The 26080-nt window shown below is 46.9% G+C and overlaps 2 protein-coding genes across 2 annotated transcripts; one reads left to right on the top strand and one right to left on the bottom strand.

Moving 5' to 3' along the window:
• Positions 1 to 64: 64 nt before the first annotated feature.
• Positions 65 to 22942, bottom strand: iqch (IQ motif containing H; the record flags this gene model as incomplete). The annotated part of the gene is made up of 23 exons (XM_084477814.1): positions 22841 to 22942; positions 22431 to 22492; positions 22076 to 22189; positions 21871 to 21965; positions 21466 to 21541; positions 21233 to 21356; positions 20943 to 20953; positions 18824 to 18902; positions 18335 to 18484; positions 17665 to 17879; positions 16159 to 16707; positions 15248 to 15314; positions 13869 to 13952; positions 13325 to 13506; positions 11992 to 12264; positions 11664 to 11852; positions 7445 to 7565; positions 6805 to 7091; positions 2761 to 2913; positions 1280 to 1396; positions 1101 to 1162; positions 349 to 457; positions 65 to 160 (listed from the first exon to the last, which is right to left on the bottom strand). The coding sequence occupies exons 2-23, from the start codon at positions 22485 to 22487 to the stop codon at positions 65 to 67; spliced, it is 3210 nt and encodes a 1069-aa protein (XP_084333940.1). The 5' UTR covers positions 22488 to 22492; positions 22841 to 22942.
• Positions 22870 to 26026, top strand: aagab (alpha and gamma adaptin binding protein). Its single transcript, XM_084477209.1, has 10 exons — positions 22870 to 23080; positions 23427 to 23617; positions 23718 to 23814; positions 23914 to 24003; positions 24167 to 24250; positions 24576 to 24655; positions 24823 to 24919; positions 25010 to 25114; positions 25220 to 25269; positions 25456 to 26026. Exons 1-10 carry the CDS (start codon positions 22984 to 22986, stop codon positions 25531 to 25533), a joined length of 969 nt encoding a protein of 322 aa, XP_084333335.1. The 5' UTR covers positions 22870 to 22983; the 3' UTR covers positions 25534 to 26026.
• Positions 26027 to 26080: the final 54 nt, after the last annotated feature.

The following is a 26080-nucleotide window of genomic DNA, read 5'->3' on the forward strand; positions in this document are numbered from 1 at the left end:
AATACATTGTGCTTCAGCTCCAACATAGTCTGATTAAGCAGTCAAAACCCCATGAAGCCTAACATTATTCGGATAGCTCTTCAGTTGTTTCATCCTCCAATGCTTGCTCTTTGTTCTGCGCTGCCATCTGCAGCACACCTTCAATGTCCTTCAGCAAATCCTAACAATGATATAAAACACATCAACATATAATCACTACCTTAAATATTGCAAATAAACAGCATCCAAGCTACACTCTCTCTGTGTATGGAGAGAATGTAGAAAAGTCCTGCGAAAGCTTGACCGAATATACAACACAACGTCATGATGAAGATGAAGGGAGCGATCGTTAGGTCATTAACGAGGTACCTTGAAATTAGTGTCTCCTTGTGTTTTAGGGGATGATATTTCCTGATGAATGACTGACAGATTCCGAGCAAAGGTCACCAGGGATCCCAGGAGATCGTCGCCGACGGTTCTATTAATGACACCCCAAACAAACGAGTTTACTAATGATCCCATTGCTGCCAGCCCAGAAACAATCACCTTGTTTATCCGCAGCGCTGGGTAAATGAGAACTTTCAGCTGACACTATTGCAGTCTTTAGGGGAGGGACGCGGTCGTGCCTCACCATTATGCGGCCATTAGACAGGATGAGGAAGCCAAAGGATTTGCGTAATAAATATCCTAAGTAACCCCCTCTTTTGAGCCTGCGTAGGGGGATTATAATCTTAGTGAGCAAAGTGATCCCGGACCCTAATCCACTGAAATTACAGTCTTTTGTCTCTGTCCGTGGAACCGTGGTCATCTAAATTGCGCACGTGTCATCTGATGACGGTAGGAAATGTGAGGTAAATGTTTGCATGTAGCCTTTCTACTGTTCATGTTTTCTTTGTAAGGAATAGTTTAATAGATAGGTAACTGAAAATAATGCCTTGTATATTATCAGTAAATTACAGATTTGGAAGTATTAGAAATCTTTAGTGTTATTATTTTAAGTGACCTTATTTCTAAGTGATGCTTCACAGATTTGGACTCAAAAGTGAAGTGTCATCCGTCTCTATGGCTGGGGAGAGGGGGGACTACATGAACTGTAACAACGCAATGTAAAAGATACTCACAACATCCCAATGCTGTGTCTCTCTCTGCTGTCATGGAGAGCAAACACTGTGCCTTTCTTCCTCTGCAACACAACACAACATCACATGTCAGTGGACAGTGTCTCTCTCTCTCTCTCTCTCTCTCTCACCCCTGAGATAGAATCAATCATAAGAGACGGTGGGGTCAACACTGTGTTTACCTTTGTGTCGTAGCCAATGCCGTGAGCCTTGCACATGTTAAAGAACACGCTGTGGTAGAAGATGGACAGGTTGGTGTGGAGCAGGCGGTTCACTAGCACGGCGTAGCGGGGAGCATGCTGGGAGAAAAACAACAACAACAGAACACAGCCAATCATTAGACAATCAGGTCTAGTTGTGTTTGACTGCCAGCCGAAAGGTTCTGGGTTTGAAACCTCCATGGCAGTCTGTGACCTTGCATGAGGATCTGTAAGAGTCTCTGCCTAACGCCTGCACACTGACTTCTAAAACATAGTTAATGGTAAGTTACCAGTAGCAGGCGTGCCTGGAGGTCATTGTGTTCACTCATCTCACACACTTTAAAAACTCTTCACAGGGATCAGCCATTTCTCCTCCAGATTGTCAGCACCAAATGCCCAACGGCAATTACACTTCAGTCAATAATAAAATTGCAAGACAAGTGGTTCCCCCTTTTTTTTTTTTTTTTTTGCCAAACAAATAATTAAATGTTGAAGCTAATAAGGTACGCGATTCACTCCCTGTACAACACTTGAAGGACAAAAAAAAAAAAAACTCCTATTAATCACAATGCAAAAATCGCTTAGAAATGCATGACCTATATTTTCATCAACGAGTCTTTCAAAGATTCGGGGATCCTCAGACTCTACAAATACATAAAAAAAAACAAGTAACGCTCCAGAGGTTGAATACTGAGAGGTGGGATATAGTTCAGAGAGCCCCCCCGCCCCGGGGCCCTGTCGGCCCCTTGGAGAGACAGCAGCAGCGGGACTCAGACCCGCTGAGCTCGGGAGGCGGACCATAACTCGCCGCGATGGCCGCGCGTTTATAGCTGTCAGATACCGGACCCTCGCACAGACGATAAAAGCGTCCAGCAGGGATTTAATTGTGTTTGTAATATGCAGGCCCCTAATGATAGCCGGGGCTAAAGCCATTAACCGGTGCAGGGGCTGAAAAGCTGTGCGGGGGGAAACGCCAGGCCACTGGCTAACAGTTTGATCAAATAAAACAAACTGGGATCAACAAGCGTAAACTCGGGCATGCTGCTAATAAAGGACGTCTATTGTTTAGGGCCCGGCACCGGGCTGATGAGGTGTTGAAGCACACATGCACATGCATAATGAATGTGCTATGAATTATTAATGTCTCGTTTATTTAGGCTCATCTATCAAAATGATAATGAATTCATCAACTAAACACCAATTCGGCTCAGTACGTAATTACAGTATTTAGTTGTATTTAACAAAAATCCATTGCAAAAGCACTGATCAATCGGTGAGAACACTGTGGTTGGAAATAATTAGTTTTGAAGGCTCTACTGCGTTTGAACCAGACTATTCCCGAAAACAAATTAAAGTAATTCACTGAAGCCACCGTGAGCTGACACGTCAACCAGTGAAGTCCACAGAAGAGCAGAGATGCGGAGGTAAAGATAGAGTCTATGGAAAGGAACAGGGGATAGTACTGTGGATGGACTCTCAAGGGATTTCTCTTGGATCGGCAGCGGCACAAGTAAACGACAGGAGCGGCAGTCCAGAGTCGCTCCTGTCACCACCAGCAGCAGCTGTGTGAGGGCCAGCTGGTCGCTGTACCTCAGGTCCAGATCGATGGCCCACACCTGCACACACAACCAAGAAGATCACAATCAAGAGATGATCTAGGAGCATCCAATAATAGCAATATGTGGTTTATTTGTTGTTGCTGAAGGAAGTATTAAACATTCACAACGATATTAAATAAGGGTGATACCTTTTAACTCCTTGCTATATTATCCATGTTGAGCAAGGCAGGGAGAGGAGAAACAATGTTAAATCATTCAGCTATATATATAAAAATATATGTGTGTGTGTGTGTGTGTGTGTGTGTGTGTGTGTGTGTGTGTGTGTATGTTTGTGTATGGGTGTGTGTGTGTGTGTGTTTGTGTGTGTGAGTGTTTGTGTATATGTGTGTGTGTGTGTGTGTGTGTATGTGTGTGTGTGTGTGTGTGTGTGTGTGTGTGTGTGTGTGTGCGTATATATGTTTGTTTATGTGTGTGTGTGTGTGTGTGTGTGTGTGTGTGTGTGTTAATGTGTGTTAATGTGTGTGTGTGTGTGTGTGGGGGGGGGGGTATATATATGTGTGTGTGTGTGTGTGTGTGTGTGTGTGTGTGTATAAATGTGTGTGTGTGTGTGTGTGTGTGTGTGTGTGTGTGTGTGTGTGTGTGTGTGTTAATGTGTGTTAATGTGTGTGTGTGTGTGTGTGTGTGTGTGGGGGGGGGGGGGGTATATATATGTGTGTGTGTGTGTGTGTGTGCGTATATATGTTTGTTTATGTGTGTGTGTGTGTGTGTGTGTGTGTGTGTTAATGTGTGTGTGTGTGTGTGTGTGTGTGTGTGTGTGTCAGCATTAAGAGAGACCACACCACCCATGTAGAGAGCATCCTATTCTAAATGCAGCGGTATGGCACTGAACCAATGGTTAGTCTGCTAGGCCCCGCGTCTGGTGCGGAACACACTTGTGATATGTGTGGTAAATGGCGTCATTATAAGTATATTAAGGGGTCAGGTACGGTCGTAGCCTTCTCCTTAAACGGGGCTAATTTTCCCCGATAACATCCTAATAGCTATGCCCTCACTTCAAAATGGCATATAAATCACGAGTGAAGGAGTTGTTAATAACTAAGTGGCAGTCGCCTGCCTTCGTGTGCGGTTCCTATTTGTCAAAGCAAGCGCTGCTGCCATCGAATGCAAATAGCTGGCTGCCTCGCACGCCGCGCTGGCTACCGCCGCTCTGCCTACCGCCGCTCTGCCTGCTCTGGCACACGGACGTCTGACCGCGCTCCAGGCCCATCAGTGGGACGCCTCTTCTTCTTCTTTTGTATTATAAACTGTTGGGCTGTTGACTGAGAAGTGGCCAAATCCCTTCTGACAGGTTGGAGGTCATGATGAAGAGAATTGTGTGGAGCAGACAATAATCTCTTTGAGGGTGAGACAATTGCTTATAATAAAGAATTATCAATATTTTAGAATGTCTTAATGTAAATTATACAAAAACATTGATTTGGAGTGTAGATACTTAAAGGGAATAATGACAATAAATGGGGGATCTAAGGCAATTCAAATTTTGAGAAGCACTTATATTTGATTTAAATTTCAACAATTTGTGATTCAAATAAATGTATTAGAAAAAAAGCCACCTGTATGTCTGCATATATTGTTCAAGGTTCATTTAAGATTTAGTGAAGACCGAAGAATGGCATAAATTCTCTTTATTCGTCTTCATGTATGAAAATAACCCCAACTCATATTACAGTTATTATCATAAGCAGTAGGTTTAATGAAAAATTGAAATAAGTAAATAAATACATAAATTATGGAGGCTGGTGTGAGGCATTTCACAGGATACGGGTCCCCCGGTAATCTGGGACAGTTAAAGGTAGCAACCTTTGAATGGATAAGGGCCCATGTGGCCCCCAGGTTGATGCATAAGGCCCCAATGGACACACTTCACGGAGCCATTCACTCCACTCACACAACATCAAACCGCAGTGTCCCATTGTCCCTCTTAACAAAGCTGGGGAAAATCTCAAACCCAGATTGTACCTGTTTTCTATAGCCTTGCATTTTCATTAAAAACCTTAATGCTGCAGATGGGACCCCGCCGTTCCACAATGTGGAGGAGGAAAAAACACTGCAAGGGCAAACATATGTGACCCACTTCTTTCCATCAAATAAAGTAGGCGGCTTTTAGCAACAGGTTTGAATCTAAATGGATGTTTAAATCCAGACAGGTTTGTCCGTCGCGGTAATGTGTGTGTGTGTGTGTGTGTGTGTGTGTGTGTGTGTGTGTGTGTGTGTGTGTGTGTGCATGGTGTGTGTGTGTGAGTGTGTGCATGTGTGCCTGTGTAGGGGTGTGATTCAGACTATAATGGATCTGCCTTCAATTGAGGTGCAGGCTGTTGCGGTCAGTTCTTGATAAAAGTGACAATGAGCTATATTCAGTTAGGGTCTTCGTTAAATGTAAAATTAATTGTCAGGCTGCACTGTAACTGTCAAAGATAATTGATAAGTCATATGTAAGTCATCCATTTTTAATTCAAGAACTATATATATATATATAATTAATATATAAATATATTATATGTATATATATGCCATATATATATAATATATAAAGACCTAGTTTGTGAATGTGTCTAGTTGGGATGTGTGTATGTGTGTGTGTGTGTGTGTGTGTGTGTGTGTGTGTGTGTGTGTGTGTGTGTGTGTGTGTGTGTGTGTGTGTGTGTGTGTGTGTGTGTGCCCAAGATTATGTCATTAAGTTCTGCCCAACCAAAGTTAGTTAGCCAGTGAATTTGAGTACCTAAACATCTTTACCCAACATAATACTTCCAAAATACCAAAATACCAACATAATCCATACCAAATACAACTAATTCATTTTTACCTGCAGTACATTAAAGTATTATACAATTATCCATATAAACGCCAAAGCAAGACAATTTGCATTGGCTTGGCCTGCTTGAAGTCCTTCACCAAATCCATAACACAACTCCCTCTAGTGGCTGCTTCCGTTCTGCAAATCTGTCCTCAATCGCCGTCGGATTGGAATTCCATTATGATCGTACACACAGCGTCAAAACCAAATGGAAAACAAATTATGCAAATAGAGAAATTAACTAATATATAGCGAGTAAAAAACAAACAGGCAAAGAAAAAGGTTTTTCATTGTAATTATTTTTTCATTGTCTTTTTTGAGAGGAAGATAAAAACATTTATCATCACTTTTTTGCAGAATTGTAAAACAATTCTATTCCTTTAAGTGTTTTAGTTTCAGTTTTCATTTTATAGCACAATTCGTCAAGAGAAGCGTTTCATTGCCCCTGCTCTGGATCAATAGGTAGTCAATGTGGCTACATGCGTGACGCTCCAGCCTTTAGCCCATCACACATCGCGCCTTCCTCGCAATACCATAAATCCTGCAGGTTTCAACGCATCAAAATGTGACAGATAAGATACGGTGGCTATAGAGCCGCTCCATATAATAGCAAGATAAATATCAGGAAGGGGAGCGGAGCAAGTGACCAGTCAGGGGTTAAACACTGACAAGGTATTCCCAGCCAGCGGTCAGATCACTTTAGGATGACCTATTGTCTGGAGGATAAGGTAGCTCCGAGATTCCTGAGTGTCGCGGGGGTGAAAGGTCGGCCTTTAAACGGTGGAATCAGCGTATTGACACAATGAGACCTGACAGTTTATTACGCGGCCTTGTGAAACGTTTGGCCGCGTGCCAACTGTGTTCTTCCCCGTTTTGCGGGTCCCCGGGGGGCAGTAAGTGGGGGAGGCATCTATCTAAGAAAGAAATATATAATCCCACGATGTGGCTAAAAATTGATCTCCCTGACCGCGCGCGGCGAAATGGAGTCCTCTGACACCCCCGGCGCATCGCAAAAAAAAACGCATCTTCACCTGACAGGAGACGGCTTTAAACTGAACTCACACGCTTCCCCCCCCCCACGCCCGGCGTCTTACCTTCTGCTCCATGGTGCGGGGGTCCAGGAAGGTGGCCAGGTCTACGGAGACGTACCCCAGGATGCGGCGCTGCAGGCAGGCGCGGCCCACGCGGGCGCAGAGAGCGTGCAGGGCGTCGGGGCGTACCGAGGCCTGGGGGACGCACGAGCCCAGGGTCTGCAGCCGACAGGCGCCGTGGAGCTGGTCGCCGCAGGACAGCACGCTCACCTCCCCCCCGGGGTCCAGCAGCAGATCTACCGTGAGGCAGGTGACACTGTGGGAGGGGGGGAAGGCCTCCACCAGCCCCCCTGGGCACACACACACACACACACACACACACACACACACACACACACACAGGGAGGGAGAAAAGTTGTGCACTCGCCAACTCTTAACTTCTTTTTCTCGTTTGAAGTTATTTTTCTACTTTGTTAGTTGTTTAAAAAAAAAAAAAAGAAGTTTTGAGGCATGAGCAGTCACAGCTGCAGGAGGAAATGAGGGCAGGACATCTGTCCAAAGAAATACATTTGTTATTCAATAAAAAAGGGCACTACATTATTGGCCACTAAAGAAAGGCATAGGAAATTAAGAGTGGACACCCAAATGTTGTTATTTCTTCCCTGAGTGAAAAGCATTCAACGGTTAACAATAGGAGGCTGACCTCGCTGGAGGAAGGCTTTCAGAAAGCCTGCCCAGTCGGGGTAGCAGGAGGTGTTGGCAGGCCGGGCATGGCGGGCTAGCCACGCCGGGATCTGGTCCACATACATACGCACAACGTGTTCCTGCGGAGAAGCAGAAGGGGGGTGTCAGAGAATCCACATCAGGTGGAACATCAACAGTTATCCCAGCGGTGGAGTCCGCTCTGCGTACAGTGAGCTCTCAACACTGTAGCACGCTCGTACTAGTCGAGTGAAGGCGGTCAAATCACATCCACCTTTTGCCGTTGGGATTGAGACCATTTTCCCCGCGTCCACCGCCGCAGCCACGTAGACGCCCACTCACTGCTGTAACTGTCTGTTATGGTTAGCGCGCCTGTTTAGGGGGCCGCTTCAATCTCTTTGTGCGTGTCTGTCGGGCGTATCTGGGAGTGACAGCCTATTATCAGAAGGCCTCGAGAGCCTAATGGCTTTAACTCACAAGCCAGGGAGACCTCCATAACAACTACCCAGGGCCAGGGCAGATGATGAATACCTAAAGCAAACCCCCCCGCCGTCTGGGGATCAATCACGGCCTGACAGGGGATCGATAGTACTCTCTTGTTTCTGTAACTAGGAAACGAAGTAATGGTTTCGCCACTTAATTATGCTGTTAATTGCAAACTTTTACTGTGTCCACCTGAAAACAGTTGCATAGCACTCTCATGTGATTGTTGGTCTTTGTGTGTCGTACTAAATGCAGTCTGTGAGTGTGTGTGTGAGCAAACACACCGACTGTGTGCTTGTGTGGTTTTAACACAATTTACGATCAAGAAATGAAAACCCGCATTCAAAAATAACAATGATAAAGATGATCCTCTTTTTTACTCCCTGACTGTTAAATATATCACTTCCTTCTGAGCATTTTCTGGCATTAGTACGGAAGAAGAGAACGTGCAGCACGTTGGTATTCCAGTAATGTCAGCGATAGCATTCTCCCATCCGAGCTGCGGTATGAGAGGCGAGGTCACACACTACACGCGTGTCTCCCTGCTCCCTACACCAGCCATAAAGCACACAATGGCGCGGCAGAGAGGGTAAGGGAGCGCGTGCCATTTTCAACGGAAGAGCGCGCTCAGCCGGGGCCTTGCCTGTGTGCTTCAGTGAAACAGCGGGGCAGAAACAAATGAAAACTGCTTGTTTTGCAATAAATTATTTGGACTTAAACTGCGAGCAGGACTCTGCGATAGGATTGGAGCGTTGCTCCGTTGCTGTCCATGCGGCCTGGATAATGAAATGAGATGTAGGCCCCCCCGATTTAATTTCTCTCTTGTTACAAACAGAGGAAAAAAAAACGATGGAGGAACTGCATCTCCTGGAAACCTAACGCGCATGATTCAACAACAAATCCCTTGGGAATTTATGCAAAATCCTTTGTGGTAAAAAAATAATTCACAGTTATTTTGTTTTTACGTCCGTACTAAAACAGAAACCGTGGCCGATATTTACAGAGCAGAGCCTTTAAAAGCCTCTTCTTGTCCGCTCATATTGATGAAGCTACACCTGAATACTGGAGAGAGAGAGAGAGAGAGAGAGGAGAGGAGAGGGGCTGCGGCGCGGCGTGACCCTGCAGGAAATGCTCCATCTGCCCAGGCTATTAGGTGTCATTTCGGCCCTGTGGTGCCTAATGATCCATACGCAAGCTGGGTGTCGCAGTGTTTAAGTGTTTGCATGCCCCCAGCCCCTTCAGGCATTGTATGTTTGCAGATGTACACATCTTTAACCTCTCTTTGAAGAAAGGCTTAGAGGGAACCTGGGGGGGGGGGGGGGGGGGGGGTGTGTCTGCGGCACAGGGGGGGATCCTGCAACATTCGGGCCTCCCTGTATTTGGGCCCGTCGGGCCCATTCTCCCCGCTGTCCCTGGGAGGGGACAGGCTTTGTCCTCCTCCTCCGTGTCCCTCTCTCTGCCCCTCCAGACACAGCTTTCCTTGTTCTCTGGAGGAAACAGAGGGGCAGATCTTTTTGTTGGACGAGCACATGGCTTCCTTGTTGACGTCGGAGGCTGGCTGCCCCCTTTGCAAAGTCACCCCTCTCAGGCCAGGCGGTGATTAAAACATATGCCCGGCGTCTCTGGTGATGCCAAGGCTCCAGCAGGCACACAAAGAAGCGGCGCGACACGCAGGCATGAGATCCTCACAGGAGGGAGCTCATCACGGGTTCTGGGGGATCGTTGCTTTTTGGGGGAATCGGACCGCTTTTTTTTTAAGTAAACCGTGTACGTCCATGTCTCCTTTACTAATCAGAAGTCTGCTAGAAGTCTGTTACCATTCTTTCTTCTTAATATAACAGTGTTGATATTGTAATGAGCCCTTCCTCACACACAGGCGACATCCTCCAGAGTGTTGTTAATTGAGGGAGTCCTGCACGCTGTCACGGTGACTGCTATTAGCACTAAATCTTTTATGCCGTAGTAATGAGCGCTATATGTCAAAATACGCTGCCGCGCTTTGAGTGCGGCAGCAACTGTTGCTGCGGTAGGGGCCGCGCGCGGCAAAGAGATAAATCCACCATGAAATATTCATACACTTTTGATTGTACCTCGAAATGTTTTGTTATGTTAAATGCGTCAGCGCGTCATGCATAATGACGCTCTGTGCTGAAGGAGCCCATGACATTAGAATTAACGTCCTCTAACTCCACACAGCGTGGTGTATAAAACGCGGCGAGCGGCCCGTTGGTGTTGGCGAGGGCGCTGAAACAACGCGGCGGGAGCCGGGCCGGGCGCCGGCGAGCCTCTCGCGGCGCGGCGCGCGGGACGTGCGCTTGCCTTTGATTAAAAGAGCAAGGTGCAGAATAAAGGCCAGTTTAAGTGTTGTGTCCATATGGCCCCGGAGCCCCGAGGCAGCCCGCCTGCGCCGGGGGGGCCTCGGCATTCTTCCCTCTCCATGGGACCCCAGCTGGTGAGACAAACACATTTACTCCCACGCGCCGCCTCAGCCACCATTATGGACCTGGGCGAGCGCTCTCTCTCTCTCTCTCTCTCTCTCTCTCTCTCTCTCTCTCTCTCTCTCTCTCTCTCTCTCTCTCTCTCTCTCTCTCTCTCTCTCTCTCTCTCTCTCTCTCTCTCTCTCTCTCTCTCTCTCTCTCTCTCTCTCTCTCTCGCTCTCGCTCTGCAATAATTAACAGCACCAATGACACAACAATTACAGCCCTGGAAAAAACACACACACACACACAAACCGACACAACACACAGACTTACATGTATGCAGACACACATACACACACACACACACACACACACACACACACAGAATGACTCAAAAAGCAGCTAATGGGAACAAAGCAGTAAGCACCATAAGAAGCTTGGGAGGGCTGTTTGTGCTTTGAAATGAAATAAAGAGTAAAATCATTGTGCTCCAAGCCCACAATGATTAGCCTGTAATTAGTTTACAGGAAGCTCCCTGTTAAACGGCCAAATACGGTAATTAACGCCTGACAGAAAATCAAAGGCTACTTTGTAAGTATATGAGAAGTGAGAGCCACAGGCTTAGAAGGTGAGTTTACATTCAAATACTCAACCAGCACTTCGCTGCTACTGATCAATTGTTTATTTTGGATCATTTGGTTTGTTTTGTGTTCTGTAAGGAACGAGTCGACTGTGATTCGTTCAAGAAAGGCGTCCCTACAACCTGTCCCAGACTCAGTCCGCGTATTTCTGAGCGTCACTTGCAAAAGAAAGCAAGCACTCGAGATGTAATACCAACCAACACATTTCTCCCTCCCAGTCCTCCCAGTCTATGATATTATACTGGGGGTCAGGTGAGAAGCCTCGACCTCCACTGCTGGGGGGTAAGCCAGGGCGCTGTGTCCCAGTGTTTATGGCGCCCCTCAACCCCTCAACGCGTACATGCATTAGACCAGGCTGTGGGTGTCAGCATGCTGAGATAGCCATTGATTTAATGCTCTCAGTTTGCGTGTTACTTAAACGTACTGTACCACAGGGACCGCTGTGTGGCTGTACCCTTACCTTAAGCTGACCGATGGTCACTGCGTGACCTCACTGTGACCGACACTTCAACACACACTTCAACACACTCCCCTGACAGGAACGCATCTAATGGTGTGAAGTGTTTTGAACGCATTATCGCAAGAAAACGAATGTATCATACAGATGAAGTAAAATCAGGTATTTGGACTATGGCGGCAGGTGCACGGCCCTCTCCTCAACGGAAAACATCTGTACCTGAGTCCACTGATGGCTCCAGAGCTCCGGCCCCAGGCGCCGGTACTCCTGCAGGGCCCGACCGTGGCAGCTCAGGTGGCAGACGTCACAGTAGGCCGTGCCCCGGCCGCCAAACTCAGCGTCCATCTTGAAGAGCCAACGCTTCACCTCCATGTTGAGCGTCACCAGCTGAGCCAGAGTTTCGTGGAGCTGAGCCGCCGACACGGACACACCGGAACACGAGAGAACAAGCGTCAGCCTCTCCCGGGGCGGAGCAGGGTGCTTCCCCGGGGGGCGAGGACCTCAGGGTGTGTTTAGCGTTGTCTTTGGCCGGGTTGTTGCCTCTCACCTCAGGGAGGAAGTGGATCCCCCCGTGGCCCGGGGGCACCGCCACCTCCGCCCCGGCGAACACCCCCCTCCCTCCGGTCTTGGTGCCGTAGCGCCGGGCCACCTCGGGCTCGGAGGCCAGGATGGCCACGCCCAGCTCGTCGGCCACGGCCAGGTCGTCCTCGTGGGCCACGCCGCCCACGATGTAGGCCCGCCTCCCCTGGACCAGGCCCCTGATGCGGCGCAGGGCGCCCGGGCTGTACTTGAGCAGCGTGGACAGGCACATGCTGTGGGTCTGCAGGGGGAGAGAGACCCACACAGGAGAGAGAGAGAGAGAGGGAGCGGTGAGCGCCGCACCGAGGGGCTCTGTGTGGCGCGTCCGAGGAGCGCACCTGAGTCTGATTTATCAAAGTGAGCAGACAACAGATCTATTATTGTAGGAGCCACCCGGGTGGTGACCTCTGCTGTACTGCAGCAGGTTGAATTGATACAAGCTGCCAGTGGACGGTTTACCCAATCCTTCACCCCTTTAATGTGTCCTCGCAATGAGCTCCTTGGGAATACAACTAATTACTTCACATCTGTATTTATTTGATCCACATGGAATTATCCCTTCTGTCACTGGCAGAGTGCGCTGCCAGCCGTGGGTAGCAGTGATTCATCTCAGCAACACCGCTTGGCACAGTTTAACAACAGAACAGCAGGAAAATCAATGGAGAAATTAATAAGAATCTACCATGTAATACATTTAATATGGTGGGAGTCACAACACAACACGTTGTGGGTTGGAGTGGTACCGGACATTTATATGAACATATTGGTCATCTATGATATCTATGAGGTTCATACCAATGAATATTTTATCCAAAAATATATATATATATATATTTTTTTTTTTTAAACAGTTAATAAAATGTAACAGTTGAATAATAGGAAGAAGTTTAGTTTAAATAAATGGGTGAGAAATACGTTAAGTAAAGAATGATTATTCTCTGCAAGAAACATTTAGCCAATTTTAACCGTTGTGTTACCGTTCTATTTTCATAACCTAAATGTCTAAATGTTTTCCATGTTCATTTTCTAGCTAGAAAACATTAAACCAGTTGTATCAGTGGTAGTCCTCAAGCAGGCTGGTGCCCTCTACAGGCCAGTGCAGGCATTTCACATTAAGAGCCCTCAACCACCCAGATCCTAGATCAGGCATTTCACATTAAGAGCCCTCAACCACCCAGATCCTAGATCAGGCATTTCACATTAAGAGCCCTCAACCACCCAGATCCTAGATCAGGCATTTCACATTAAGAGCCCTGACCCACTCTTAGATGACGACTAGCAGCCGTACGCATAAAGCTCACCGGGAAGTAGTCCAGGGCTTCCGGTGTGATGATGGTGAAGCGCTTGTGGTTCCCTAATGACGAGGGCCCTGAGGGGCCCTCAGGGGCCCCCGGGGCCTGGAGCTCCAGCAGACTGGCGTAGTAGCCAGTGACGTCCTTGCCCGGGGGCCGGGGGGCCACGTAGATCACATCCACGTTGGGGTCTGAAACAACAAGCGGCGAGGGGGGAGAGGGGCAAATCTGGATCAGTAGATGACATGACATCACATTACATTATACTAGGTCACATTACATTAGGTTACATTATATCACATTTTACATGACATCACATTTTACATTACATTACATTACGTTACATTACATTATATTACTTTACATGACATTCAATTACATTACATTACATTTAACAGTAATGTAATATTAAATTACATTACATTATAGTACATTACATTGAGTTACACTGCATTACATTACATCACATTAAATTACGTTACATTACGTTATATTAAATTATATTACATTACATTACATCACATAGATATGAAACAATGCAGAGCTCCCCTACCTCTGATGTCAGCCAGTCTGCTTATCTGCGTATTCTGCAGGATGCCAAAGTCCTTCAACTGCGAACGCTGTCTCTGACTGTAGCCTGTCGCAAAGAGGGAAACGCATTCCACGCTAAAAACATCATTCATTAGCATCCGCCTTAAGCTGTTGTTACGAGGAGATTTGTAAAACGATGATCACATTATTGTAGATATTAAATATGTGTTAAGTGTTATTGTAGCATATTAGTATAAATAACACTTACACAAGTGTTTCGTATCCACCTTGCTCACACACACACATTCACAGACACCCCCACCCGTCGGTCTGGACTAGATGTCCTGACCTACTAAAAGGCACCAGGGTTTGAATACAATATTTTAAATGGGTTGCTGAAATTAATTAGCTTAATGATGTTAATGGTTTCTGAATGAATGTAATTGTATTCCGCTCAGTGCTAGTTCAACAACGCCACAATAACAAGGTTGGAACAATTACTGCGACCGAGTAAATAAACCATGCAGGTCGGGCGTTGTGCTGTTATTGTCATGGTGTTGATTATCGTCGCCTAAATATAGCCTGGGCGGCCTGCTAGGAGCCTTGAGTGGGAGTGTGTGCACACGCAGTGACACCCTCCAGGATTGGGTCTGTCTGTCTGGATCTCTGCCTGAGAGAGAATCCTCAAATGAATAAAGGTAATTAAATGATTGGATTCATGCTAATTAACAACAATGGGGTTCAACTTTCTAATTATCCTTGCTCACATGCCACTCTCCGTAGCCACCCCGAGTGCAAATAAAGCATTCCATCTGCTGGTAATTAGGCTTAATAATTTTAGACAATCGCTCAATGATTTACAACGCACACTGCTGATTACAGTCTAAATGCGGGGCTCCGCTCTGGGATGGGAACACGGAGACGGGATCGCAGCACACGCAGTAACGCACTGTGGAGGAAAAAGTGGGCTATGTCGATGCTGATTCCTTTTTAAATCAATGTTGTTTTCCCCTCGGCGTTGGGGTTAAACGCACACACGTGTGCGAGTGGTGGCGTGTCCCAACGCGGACACCCGAAGATGACGTCTAATTTGCTTATTCTGAGGATTAAATGGTGATTTGGAGTAAATTGCCCCGTGCCCCGGCACGCCACCGGGCTGGGAGAGGTCTCCAGCAGAGGGCCGTTTCAATAAGACAGGCAGCCTTGACCAGAGACACAGGCTGGGAGCAGCGCAGTGGTGGGCCTGCTGTGTGCATGTGCGTGCGTGCGTGCGTGCGTGCGTGCGTGCGTGCGTGCGTGCGTGCGTGCGTGCGTGCGTGCGTGCGTGCGTGTGTGTGTGTGTGTGTGTGTGCGTGTGCCTGCTGGCGCGTGTGGATGTGATGCCGACACAGAGAGAGGTACCTAATGATGGAATGTGGATAATGGTCCTGGTGGAGGACTGGATGTGTTTCCAGTTGGCTGCCAGATGCTGCAAATAAAGAAGAGCAGGGAGAGAGAGGAGAGAGAGGAGAGAGTGGGGAGTGAAGCCACCCGTGTGCACACACACACACACACACACACACACACACACACTTACGCACACACACACACACACAGACACACGCATACACGCACACGCACACGTGCATGCACACACGCACACACACACAAAAACGCACACACACGGCCCCAGGCAAACACACGCATGCAGACTTCCACCATCCTCATCACATCATCTTCTACCACCCCCCCGCACCCCTCCCCCCCTCCACAGCTCAACATGGAGCTCCTCACACCACGACGCTCACTGAGCCACGCAGAGGCGCGCCGTGCATTAAGACGCCGCCGCCGTCTCCATTCCATTAAATGCTTTCTTACGAAGCTCTTTTACCAATTAATTCAATCAGCGCGCTCCGCGATGCGCTCTGCCAGAGGACTATCTGCAGGCCTAATTAACCGGGCGTACGTACGCACGTATGTTCCGACGCTCGGAACATACAGAACATAAACCGTGCGTGCAGACAATGACGGTACAAGCGTTTCGACATTTAATTAATATGCCAGCCATGTTCAGGGAGATGTAGCCGCTAAAGCGAAGGACTTGACACCTGCTCCAAGGGGAGGAAGGTACAGTGAGGCAGTGGGCGTACCTCTCACGGCCTATAGCTCCACTGAGGTCTGAAGCCAGGGCTAGAATTGGCATGGCTGATGCATGGCTGAATTGTATTATTCCCTTTTTTCCAAATAGTCAAAACACGTCATGAAGATAAACGTGTGGGGTAGAAGCAGCCTGTTTCTGTGTAGCGTTGAAGTAACCAGAGACCCAGTGGTACCTGGGCTCTCTGCCGGTGGCTCTCCAGCTGTCTGCTGCGCCGGGTCTGCAGGGCCTTCCTGACCCGCCGCATCTGAAGGCACATCCACCAGGCGAGGGCCAGGACGCCCCCGGCCCACACGCGCCGGCGGTGCCGCAGGAAGGCGGCGCGGGCCAGCCGGCCCCTCCACCAGGTCTGGACCCGGACGGCGGCCGCCTCCTCGCCCCCCTCGCCCCTGTAGCGCTGGCCGGGCCGGAGCAGGAGAGCCCACACCTCGGACTGGTTGTCCAGGGTGGAGAGCAGGGCGGACACCGGGGGCGTGGCCCAGCCCCAGGCCAGGTCGCGGCCCAGGCCGCACTCGGCCAGCCTCTCGCCGTTGACGCGCGCCAGCGGCACGGCGAAGCGCCGGAGCAGCGTCTCCAGGGCGCGCAGGGCGTCCAGCCCGCCCCACAGCAGGCAGAACTGCTGCTTGAAGAGGCAGAAGTCTGCGGCCGCGGGGTCGACCCGGCCGTGGGCGATGGAGAAGGGGAACTGGCTGACGGCCGCCGCGGGACCGCCCAGCAGAGACAGCTGGAGGCAGAGGAAGGGCTTTGAAGCAGTGGTAGTGGTGGTGGTAGTAGTAGTAGTAGTAGTAGTGGTAGTGGTAGTGGTAGTGGTAGTGGTAGTGGTAGTAGTAGTAGTAGTAGCAGTAGCAGTAGTAGTAGTAGTAGTAGTAGTAGTATTAGTAGTGGTAGTAGTAGTAGCAGTAGCAGTAGTAGTAGTATTAGTAGTAGTAGTAGTAGCAGTAGCAGTAGTACTAGTAGTAGTAGTAGTAGTAGTAGTAGTAGTAGCAGTAGTAGTAGTAGTAGCAGTAGTAGTAGTAGTAGCAGTAGTAGTAGTAGTAGTAGTAGTATTAGTAGTAGTAGTAGTAGCAGTAGCAGTAGCAGTAGTACTAGTAGTAGTAGTAGTAGTAGTAGTAGCAGTAGCAGTAGCAGTAGTAGTAGTAGTAGCAGTAGTAGTAGTAGTAGCAGTAGTAGTAGTAGTAGTAGTAGTATTAGTAGTAGTAGTAGTAGCAGTAGCAGTAGTACTAGTAGTAGTAGTAGTAGTAGTAGTAGTAGTAGCAGTAGCAGTAGCAGTAGCAGTAGTAGTAGCAGTAGTAGTAGTAGTAGCAGTAGTAGTAGTAGTAGTAGTAGTATTAGTAGTAGTAGTAGTAGCAGTAGCAGTAGCAGTAGCAGTAGTAGTAGTAGTAGTAGTAGATAAGTAAATCTATAAGTAGGTCTATAAGAAATTATAGCAAGATAATATGTGATATAAAAATAATAATAATAATAGTATCATCATAATAATAGTAATTATTATATTAAAATACTGGTTATTCTTTTAATAATAATTGTTATAATAGTTTTATTTATTTACCAATACAACATTTAGAAAAATGTAAACACAAATCAAATCATAATTAAGGATAATATAAAAATTATTTTAAATCACCTTCCTTTCATGCATCTACAACTAAACACCACCTAAAGCCCTCCGGTGTGTACTGACCGCAGGGCTCTTAGGGGCCCAGCTCAACCCCGCTGCGGTCCGGGGGTCTGCCCTCCGGGGGTCTGCCCTCCGGGACGCGGGGGTGGCGGGGGGTGTGGGTGGCAGGGCGGTCAGGCTGGCGGGGCCCTCTCTGCCCGCCCTCCCTGCTGCTGCTCCGGGCTCCCTGCTCACCGTCGGCTGCTTACGGCGCCTCACCGGCCGGTCCCCAGGCGGGTCTTCAGCACACACACACACACACACACACACACACACATACACGCACAGAGACGCATGTGCACACACACACACGAAAACGCACACACACGCACATGCACACACGTACGCACACGCACACACACACACACACACACATAAACAAGGCAAGGATGAAGCAGCCATGCATCGCACTCACTTACAACTACTACATAACTGTCGTTGTGGGATTTTAATCTATCAAAAATAACAGCTAATAAGGGAATTGTTCTAAAAGAATAGATTGGCTTGTAGCAGCGAGTGCTCAACAAAGTGTCTGATTGCTTCTGAAGCAACACCTTTGTATTCAGATCCCCGTGCCAAGCCGCGAGTTTTTTTACCGCTATTAAACTTGTAGTCTTGATAATGTACACTTTGCTGTTTGAAATCCTCCATCTGGAGTCCCGCTGATATAGATAATATATTCAAATGGCTACACCATGCATGTCCTTTGTTTTTTTCGGGTCATGCGGTAGAGTCTTTTTTCTGACGTGGAGAGGCGCAGCCTTGTGCTGGACCATCGTCTGCAGAGAAGACACGCCTGGCGCCGGCGAGGCGGGACCGCCGTCCACCAGCCGCGGGCCCCCTCCTAATAGATCATCATCACAGCAGCACATCATCACAGTGCATGTAAATGTGTTGATACATGATATCAGCGTTACGCTCTCACAACGCGGATCATCACAATCCATGGAAATGTGTTGATATATTCAATTATCAACTTAAAAATGTAATGAAATTCATTTAGTGATTACCATTAAAATTGAATATTAAAAAAAAAAGTTAGAGTAGAGCTAGAGTTCTAGCTAAATACAATCTTAAGGCGTGACATGACGTATTTAGTTATTAGATACAGAGGTGTCAGGGTTTCAGAGAGACCAAGACCAAAGCACAGAGCACTAGTGTGAACAGGATGGTCCTTCAGTACCAGTTCTCAGGCCTCCTGCCTCGGGCCGGACCAGGGGAAGGTCCACTCTGGGGCCGGTGATCCCCCTCTGGTGGGCTGCCTGGAGCAGGGGGTGATAGAAGGTGTACTTTGGAGCAGAACAAGAACTGGTGTGTGTTGCATAATAATCAAACCTCATTTATGGAACTCCCTGCAAATCAAGGATGTCCATTAGATAACAATACATTTATCCTACACATCGTACTCAGTCTCAGAGTAATTGAATGAACCACCACTTAAATCAACAGCTTTGTATTTTTGTAATCATTCATTCATGTTGTCATGGTGCAGCATGATTTATATCAATATGAGCATAGTGACTGAGCTGAATTTAGTGTAAAATCTTTAGGTTCACTTGTTACGGCACATAATATCTGACCAAGTCTCTACAGAGAGCAGTTTTAATGTAATCTGTTTTTCATCACAGAAGGTCATGAATTATGTGGATGGATGTGTTATAGAACAATACTATTGTACAACAAACAGATTATCTTGATTAAAGAGATGGGAGATCTAATCGACTGGGAGATCTATAACACATTAACACACACATTGACAAAGTTGTAAACTGCCGTAATTAATTACAACTCTGCAAAGTATAGAGTCGCGCTCACCAGAATTTAAGACTCATTCTTTTTCCTACTCTTGTTAACCTTTACAGATAAACTGTTAAGCCTGCACAGTGGAAACTGCAGATGGAATTTTCCTTGATTGCTTTTATAGTGATTGATTCAGCTGTCTTCCCCGGTCTGAAGAGATACGTATGAAGTCTCAACTTCCTGCTCCTCCAAACCTATCACTCGATGTCCACCTGCTTCCTTCTCTTCAGCCCACTGAGCTCTCTGACAGACTACAGGTAGCAGGCAGGTGCCCAGAAAAATTCCCCTCAAAGGCACACATCTGTTTAAGATGGGCTAGGGGTAAGGGAGGGGAGGTATCTAAAAATTGCCCGCAAAAATATGCTGCTGAAAGCGGTACCTGGGAAAAAAAAATGAAAAAAAGTGGAGACTGGAGTGGAGATGAGCTGGCCTGAGATGCAGGAGAGGGGGTGGGTGTGGGGGGGAATGGGCATATTGCCAGTGGTTAGCAGTTGGGTAAGCTACACCCGTCTTATTGGCATGCTGGAATAGGTACCCACTTCTGTCCAAAGACAGCTGTAAAGCAGTAGCCCATAGCGTGGCAATCGGGCGCCTGTTTCCCTCGGAGAATGCTGATGTGCTGCAATCTGCTGCCTTTTCTGCAGCCAGCTCTTTCATTCTCTCCGTAGCCGAGTGACAGCCATGCCCCCCCCCCCCCCCCCCCCCCCCCCCCCCACACCCCCCGCACCTCCCATTTTTTCATGTCAAGTACAGATGCCCATGGAGAAGATATTGCCAGATAAACGCGTGAAAAATATGTCTAAAACTTGCGGCCGACCTTTGGCGAAGATTAATTTGTTTGCTGTGCGAGAGGTGGCGGCTGCCATCGCTAAAGCCAAGTGACCTTTATGTGGCCGCCTCCCTCGGAAGGAGGAAGGGAGCTCAGGTGTCATCCAGCAACACATGCCCCGACGCATCGCTCCTCACTGCCCCATCAAGTACCCGTTGTTAAGAGGAGGGGAATAACCGCCCAGGAGCAGCATCGCGCCAATTAATTTTACTCGGTTGTCGGGACTCCCTCATACGTCCTAATGGTGTCTCCTGTGAGACAGGCAGCCTGCGCTGTTGTAATTGATATCAAAACGTCGGGGTCGCACAGAATCAATATCGTGGAATAGAAAACTGAATGAGAGGCTGAGCGCAAAGTGGTGGAGCCAGATTGCACAGGCCTGTTCATTAATATTTTTTTGCAGAAAAAGGTGTCCCGGATAATTATCTTATTCTGCAACAATAAGCCGGAGGTGCTGTGAGAGATGAACCTCGGCAACTCTAAAGGCCTACAAGAGGGGGGCCTGTCTCCAGCAAGTCGACACTATGTCCCTGTTGGTGACATTATGTCCCTGTCGCTATCGTTGTTTTTATGATTCAGCGCCTAAAAGCAGTTTGCTAATTTGATGAATTTATGAACGCTTTTTTGGTTATATCTTCATTGGTGAATGCAATTATTGTAAATCTCTTTAGACAGAGGTCACAGCTAAATAAATGGAATGGAATGGAATGTCTTCATAGACAGGGTTTATTCTAAACAGCCATGATGGTTCGGTAATCAGCTGATTCCGATCTAACTCCTGGAGTGCTGAGTGCACCTGACCCCGTTGTATCCGTCATGAACACCCTGTTCAAAACATTCACCCTCTTATCCACAGAGTGACAGGTATTCCTTGCTTATTACAATTTGTGATACGAAGTACCACAGCATTTGGAAATGCAGACAGTAAAATACCTAGTGCTGAGCGATTCGAGGGCTAAGTACTCACAGAGGTCACACTTTTCTTGTGAACATCAGGCAGTGGGACCCCGAACTTTTCGTGCATGATGGTCCTGGTCTTAGGATGCGCCGGATTATACAACAGGCGCATGGTCAACGCCAACTTGTGCTGAGACAAACGGCAGATACACAGGCCAAGGTTGTCGTTTGTGTGTGATAGGAACCTCAGAATGAAGAAACCGAGCCAGAGTACTTTAAAAACATGAATGTGGGCTTACCTTCTCCCCAGGGGAGATCCTGTCAGGACCTCCCCTCTGGCGGTGCACATTAGGTATGTTCTCCAGCGGGGGCCCCCTGTGTGTTTAGATGTATTTTTAGCACATGATAGAGGGATAGAATGGACTGGAAACAATAGTGACAATACATCCTTCGGAGGTTGTTGAAGTGTATTGAATGCATGGGTCTACTGGAATATTGTCACAGGAGACAACTGGTGTAAAACTGTATCAACTTACCAATTTACTGTTTTACTTTATTGAATACTTACTTGATTCAATACATTTCTGGACTTTTCCTATTGTGTGTCTGTTGTGTGGTTTGTGCTATATTTTTTTCTGCCTTGTTTTCATGAATACAGTTTCTGTTTCGGGTAACTAAAGTGACAACTAAAATGGTCTGCTTACCATTTGGGAATCTGTGCGGTGGGCTGTTTTTCTTCAATGACTGGGAGCACAAGTATCTGGTTGTTCACTGCTTTAAGACATTGCTCTGCATGCTTCTATTATCAGACGAGAAAGCCTTGTTTTCAATTAACAATATCGGTTTGATTGTAATAACAGTCATCCATATCAATTAGAGGTAATGGATTTATCTGGTGAGCGTCCTTACCCGTATGCCACATTCTGTCCGGTGAATGGCTTTGTCTAAGGCTAGGAGGTCCAATTTTTCCTCACTTCCTTTAATAGCAATTTCACGCCTTAATTGTCTCAAATCGTCCTGGACCTGCAGCATGAAATATGGGCGAGATTATAACTGACAACAATGGCAAATTAAACTATAATACTAATTGCTTACACTGTGGAAGACCTTTGGGGTTACAACTCGTTTGCAAAAATGGCAAACTACATCTAATGTCACGTCGTCAGATAAAAGAGCTTAGCAAATTATAGACTGCGCGTTCAACCACCACTAGGTCCTAGATCCAGAATAGCAGTGCTTGTGAACCTCAGCACCATCAGCCTACCTGCGCAATAACTCTTCCCAGCTCCTCCACCTCTTCGCCTCTGAGTGTCGCAGTCATCACGCCTGGAAAATGTGAGTTAGTTAGTTATTTGACCTGAGAAACACAACGCATGAGCCATGCAGAGAATCAGTCACAACACATTTTTTTTTAAGTTTCTGTGGCATTAAGCCCGGAGGAGGAGGCTCCTGTCGGAGAGAGACGAGTCCTCGTAACCATGACAACCCGACGCCAAGTCGGTTCAACGCGAGAAACTCCCACACACGTGTCACGTGACGAAACACGCCTGTATGTAGTACATGTTCAGCATTTACTAAGAAGCAGCAGCCACGTCGTTCAACACATAATATGCACATACAGCCGCGGTTACTGACCATGCAGCAAAAGTAGAATATAAAAAAAAAAAATACGACCCTTCGCTCGTCTCCTCGTTGAACCGGAAGAGGCAGTCAGCAGTGCTCGGGTCAGAGGTCACCGCCGCACGGAGCTAACGCGTAGGGTTCGTGTGTGTGTGTGTGTGTTTGTTTGCGTCCGCCTCTGCCCGCTCCCCTGCACCATGTCATCTGTCGAAGAGACCGCGGAGGAGGACACCGTCCCGTCGATACTCGTCACCAGCAGCGACCCTGCGTTCAAAGAGGAAGAGCTGATCAAACGTGCGTCATCCCAACAACGAAGCTAACCCGAAGCTAGCCGCTAGCCGAGGATCTGTCACCTGAAGCTAGCTCCTAGCCGAGGGAGCTATCAGGCGTCAACTAACTAAGCTGGGTGTCAATCGCATTTGTCAACGCGACGGACACCCAGCTTAGTTAGTTTACTCGTGATTTACGCTTTGAGATCTCCAAATTACATAGTTGTTTGTTTAGTATAAGGTTGATTCGGAAGATGCGTTGGTGCGTTCAGCTAGTTAAGTTCGCAGGTGTCGTTTCAGACGCGTCGTCACAGTTTATCTACAACATACAGCCATTGATTGATGATTGATTGACTTGTCTCTCCTTTTAGAGATTCTCAGCACAGAGTGTTTGCCAGAGCCCGTGAAGCGGGAGGAGACGGTGACCTGGTATCCATGGACGCTCAACAACAAGTACTACACTGCGGATGTGAGGCTGTGCACGGTGGCCAGCCCCTTCCAGATGACCGCCGAGATTGCACAGTCCATGCAGGCTTTCATTGCGTATTTTGACAGCACAGCGGTAGGTCTTATTGTATAACTGATGGCATCTTAATTATGTGACGTGACAGAATGCCCTTACTGTGTTTTATTTTTTATTTTTACGTGTATTCTGTTGTCAGAAAGATGGTTTGGAAAAGCTCTCACCTTGGATATCAGTCGTGGAAGATCTCGGTCCAGAGGTACTTATTCTGGTGTGCGACAGAGTCTGTGAACAGGGTTTGTATTGCCTCTCATCACTTTGTGGTTATTTGTTTGAATGGCTCAACGTGATGCGGAGCGATGGTTTGAAACATGACCTTTTGCTGTGTGTTGCAGGGGTCAGTAGACACGCAGCACAGCAGTGGTGTTTGGCCCATGCCTTTGAGCTTGTAGAGCTCAACCCTCAAGACTTACCGGATGAAGACGGTAATGAATGCACAACACTCGTTTATGTTTTACTGTGATTTTTTTATTTTTTATTCTTCTTTGATGCCTTCAGTGTTTAACTAGCATGGCAATCATCATTACATCACAATGACTCAACTTGACTCATTTTGGACCTTTTTTATATATTTGTTGTGTTTCCCAGATGACTTCCCAGAGTCCACAGGGGTGAAGAGGATCCTACAGGCTCTGAATGCCAACGTGTGGTCCAGTGTAGAGATGAAAGATGGTGAGATATTTAAATTAACTAATTATGAATTTTATGTTTACTTTAGCTTTCTGCTAAATCTTAAATACATTGCACTTTTAACATGTTTTCATTTGTTTTCATTTCATTGTATGACGATGTTTTAATGTGAAGCACTGAGTCTGCCTCGTGTACGAAAAGTGCTATATAAATAAAGTTGCCTTGCCTTAGCTCCTGTATGGAGCTATTTATCATTTCACATTCATAGTATTAACAATGAATGTTTCTTTTGGACAATGTGCTCAAATTATGTTCAGCACGTCGTTGGATCACAAATCAGTTGTGTTGTGATCCTTTAATGTCCCAGAACACAACCAGGGCTTTGGTCTGATGAGCAGCCTGGTGGCCAACAGACACAACAACTTCCACAGTGGACCAAACGCTCCGGTCAGTCAGATCTAAGTCCTCATTGTTTGTGTGAGTTGTGCTCGTCAGTAAAGTCTAGATGGTGGATTGAAATCACTGTGATGAGCCTGCACTTGCAAAACATGAAACCGCTGGCTTCAGGTGATCTTGGCTGGAGGGGGACACGCTAACTCGTCCTTCATTCACAGTCCTCTAGTTCGCCAGCAGAGGGTGCAAACGAGAGCGAGGTGCCTGCGGTGAGAGAAAGTGAGGGCAGCGCGCCAGCTCGGGTGGAAACAATAGTTGGTGAGTGAACGAAATTCTAATAATATAATAAATAACCATGTATACAGTATGAGTGATCAATGAAATATTATCACTATCTTTTTTTCTTAGACCCAATGACACATCTGGACATCCAGGAGTTGGCGAATCTCACCGCCGGAGATGCAGATGTGGAGAACTTTGAACGGCTTTTCACCAAGCTCAAAGAAATGAAAGGTGATTGGTTACTGAATAGGCGATGTGTTCACAACCAGGAAGGACGGCACATCATTAGGACCAGTGGCAGCATATCATGACAAAATGTCAATGTTTTCCTTGCAGACAAGGCATCATCGTTACCACACGACCAGAGGAAAGTTCATGCAGAAAAGGTCAGCAATAGTTTTAAATTAGGAGCACACTCAAATATCCTGATCATTTATTTTAGTAATAAAGCCCTTTTATGGTGTGATTTGTAAAGATAATCGCAATCAACTGTGCATCACACTTAGTCTTGTTTATGTTTTTATGTACCCTTTTCTAACCCTATTTGAATTGGCCCTAAATATGTTCCACAGGTAGCTAAAGCGTTTTGGAAGGCCATCGGTGGAGAAGCGGATGAGGTAGAAGAATTATCATCGGGGGAGGAAAGCTAAACCATTTCTTCCGCTGACCCAAGTTTCCCCTCATCCTGTAAACTTCCCCCCCCCCCCATCATGTTCCTGCTCTGTAGGGCGTTTTAACACAAGGAGCAGAGAACACGGCCCTGTGTGAGCATAGTAATCATACTTGGTCTTCACATGTGCAGTTTCATGATGCAAGGATAATATAAAGTGAAAATCGGTTTGACTTTGATCAAGATTGGGAAATTACACAATAGTGTCAATGAAGGGTTGAACAATTCTGAATCAGAACTCCTAGTTTTCCTTGTGCCCGCGGGCTGCCTGGCCCGTTCCCTGGTGAATATGCAGAGTTAATATACACTCAATCAGAGCACGGTTTGTTTTCAAACCCAAGTATAGATTGTTGTTTGTGTTTTGGGTGCAGTTGTCATGTTTTATTTCTTAGTGACATGTGCCTTCCTATCCAAGTTTGTCAGATTTTGTTTTGTCATCTCTAAATGATTAAACACAATTATTTTATAATCTTTTGGTGTCTAACATTACGTGGAACAATGGGACTGTGGCTTGAATTAACTGCCCA

The sequence above is a fragment of the Micromesistius poutassou genome (assembly GCF_964030765.1).
Source record: "Micromesistius poutassou genome assembly, chromosome: 13".
NCBI lineage: Eukaryota > Metazoa > Chordata > Actinopteri > Gadiformes > Gadidae > Micromesistius > Micromesistius poutassou.

Excerpts from the sequence above, each read along its gene's own strand:
- aagab (XM_084477209.1), top strand. The coding sequence starts at position 22,984 with ATGTCATCTGTCGAAGAGACCGCGGAGGAGGACACCGTCCCGTCGATA. Across the intron at positions 24,004-24,166 it reads AGACTTACCGGATGAAGACG|ATGACTTCCCAGAGTCCACA; the intron begins GTAATGAATGCA and ends TGTGTTTCCCAG. Across the intron at positions 25,270-25,455 it reads GGAAAGTTCATGCAGAAAAG|GTAGCTAAAGCGTTTTGGAA; the intron begins GTCAGCAATAGT and ends TATGTTCCACAG.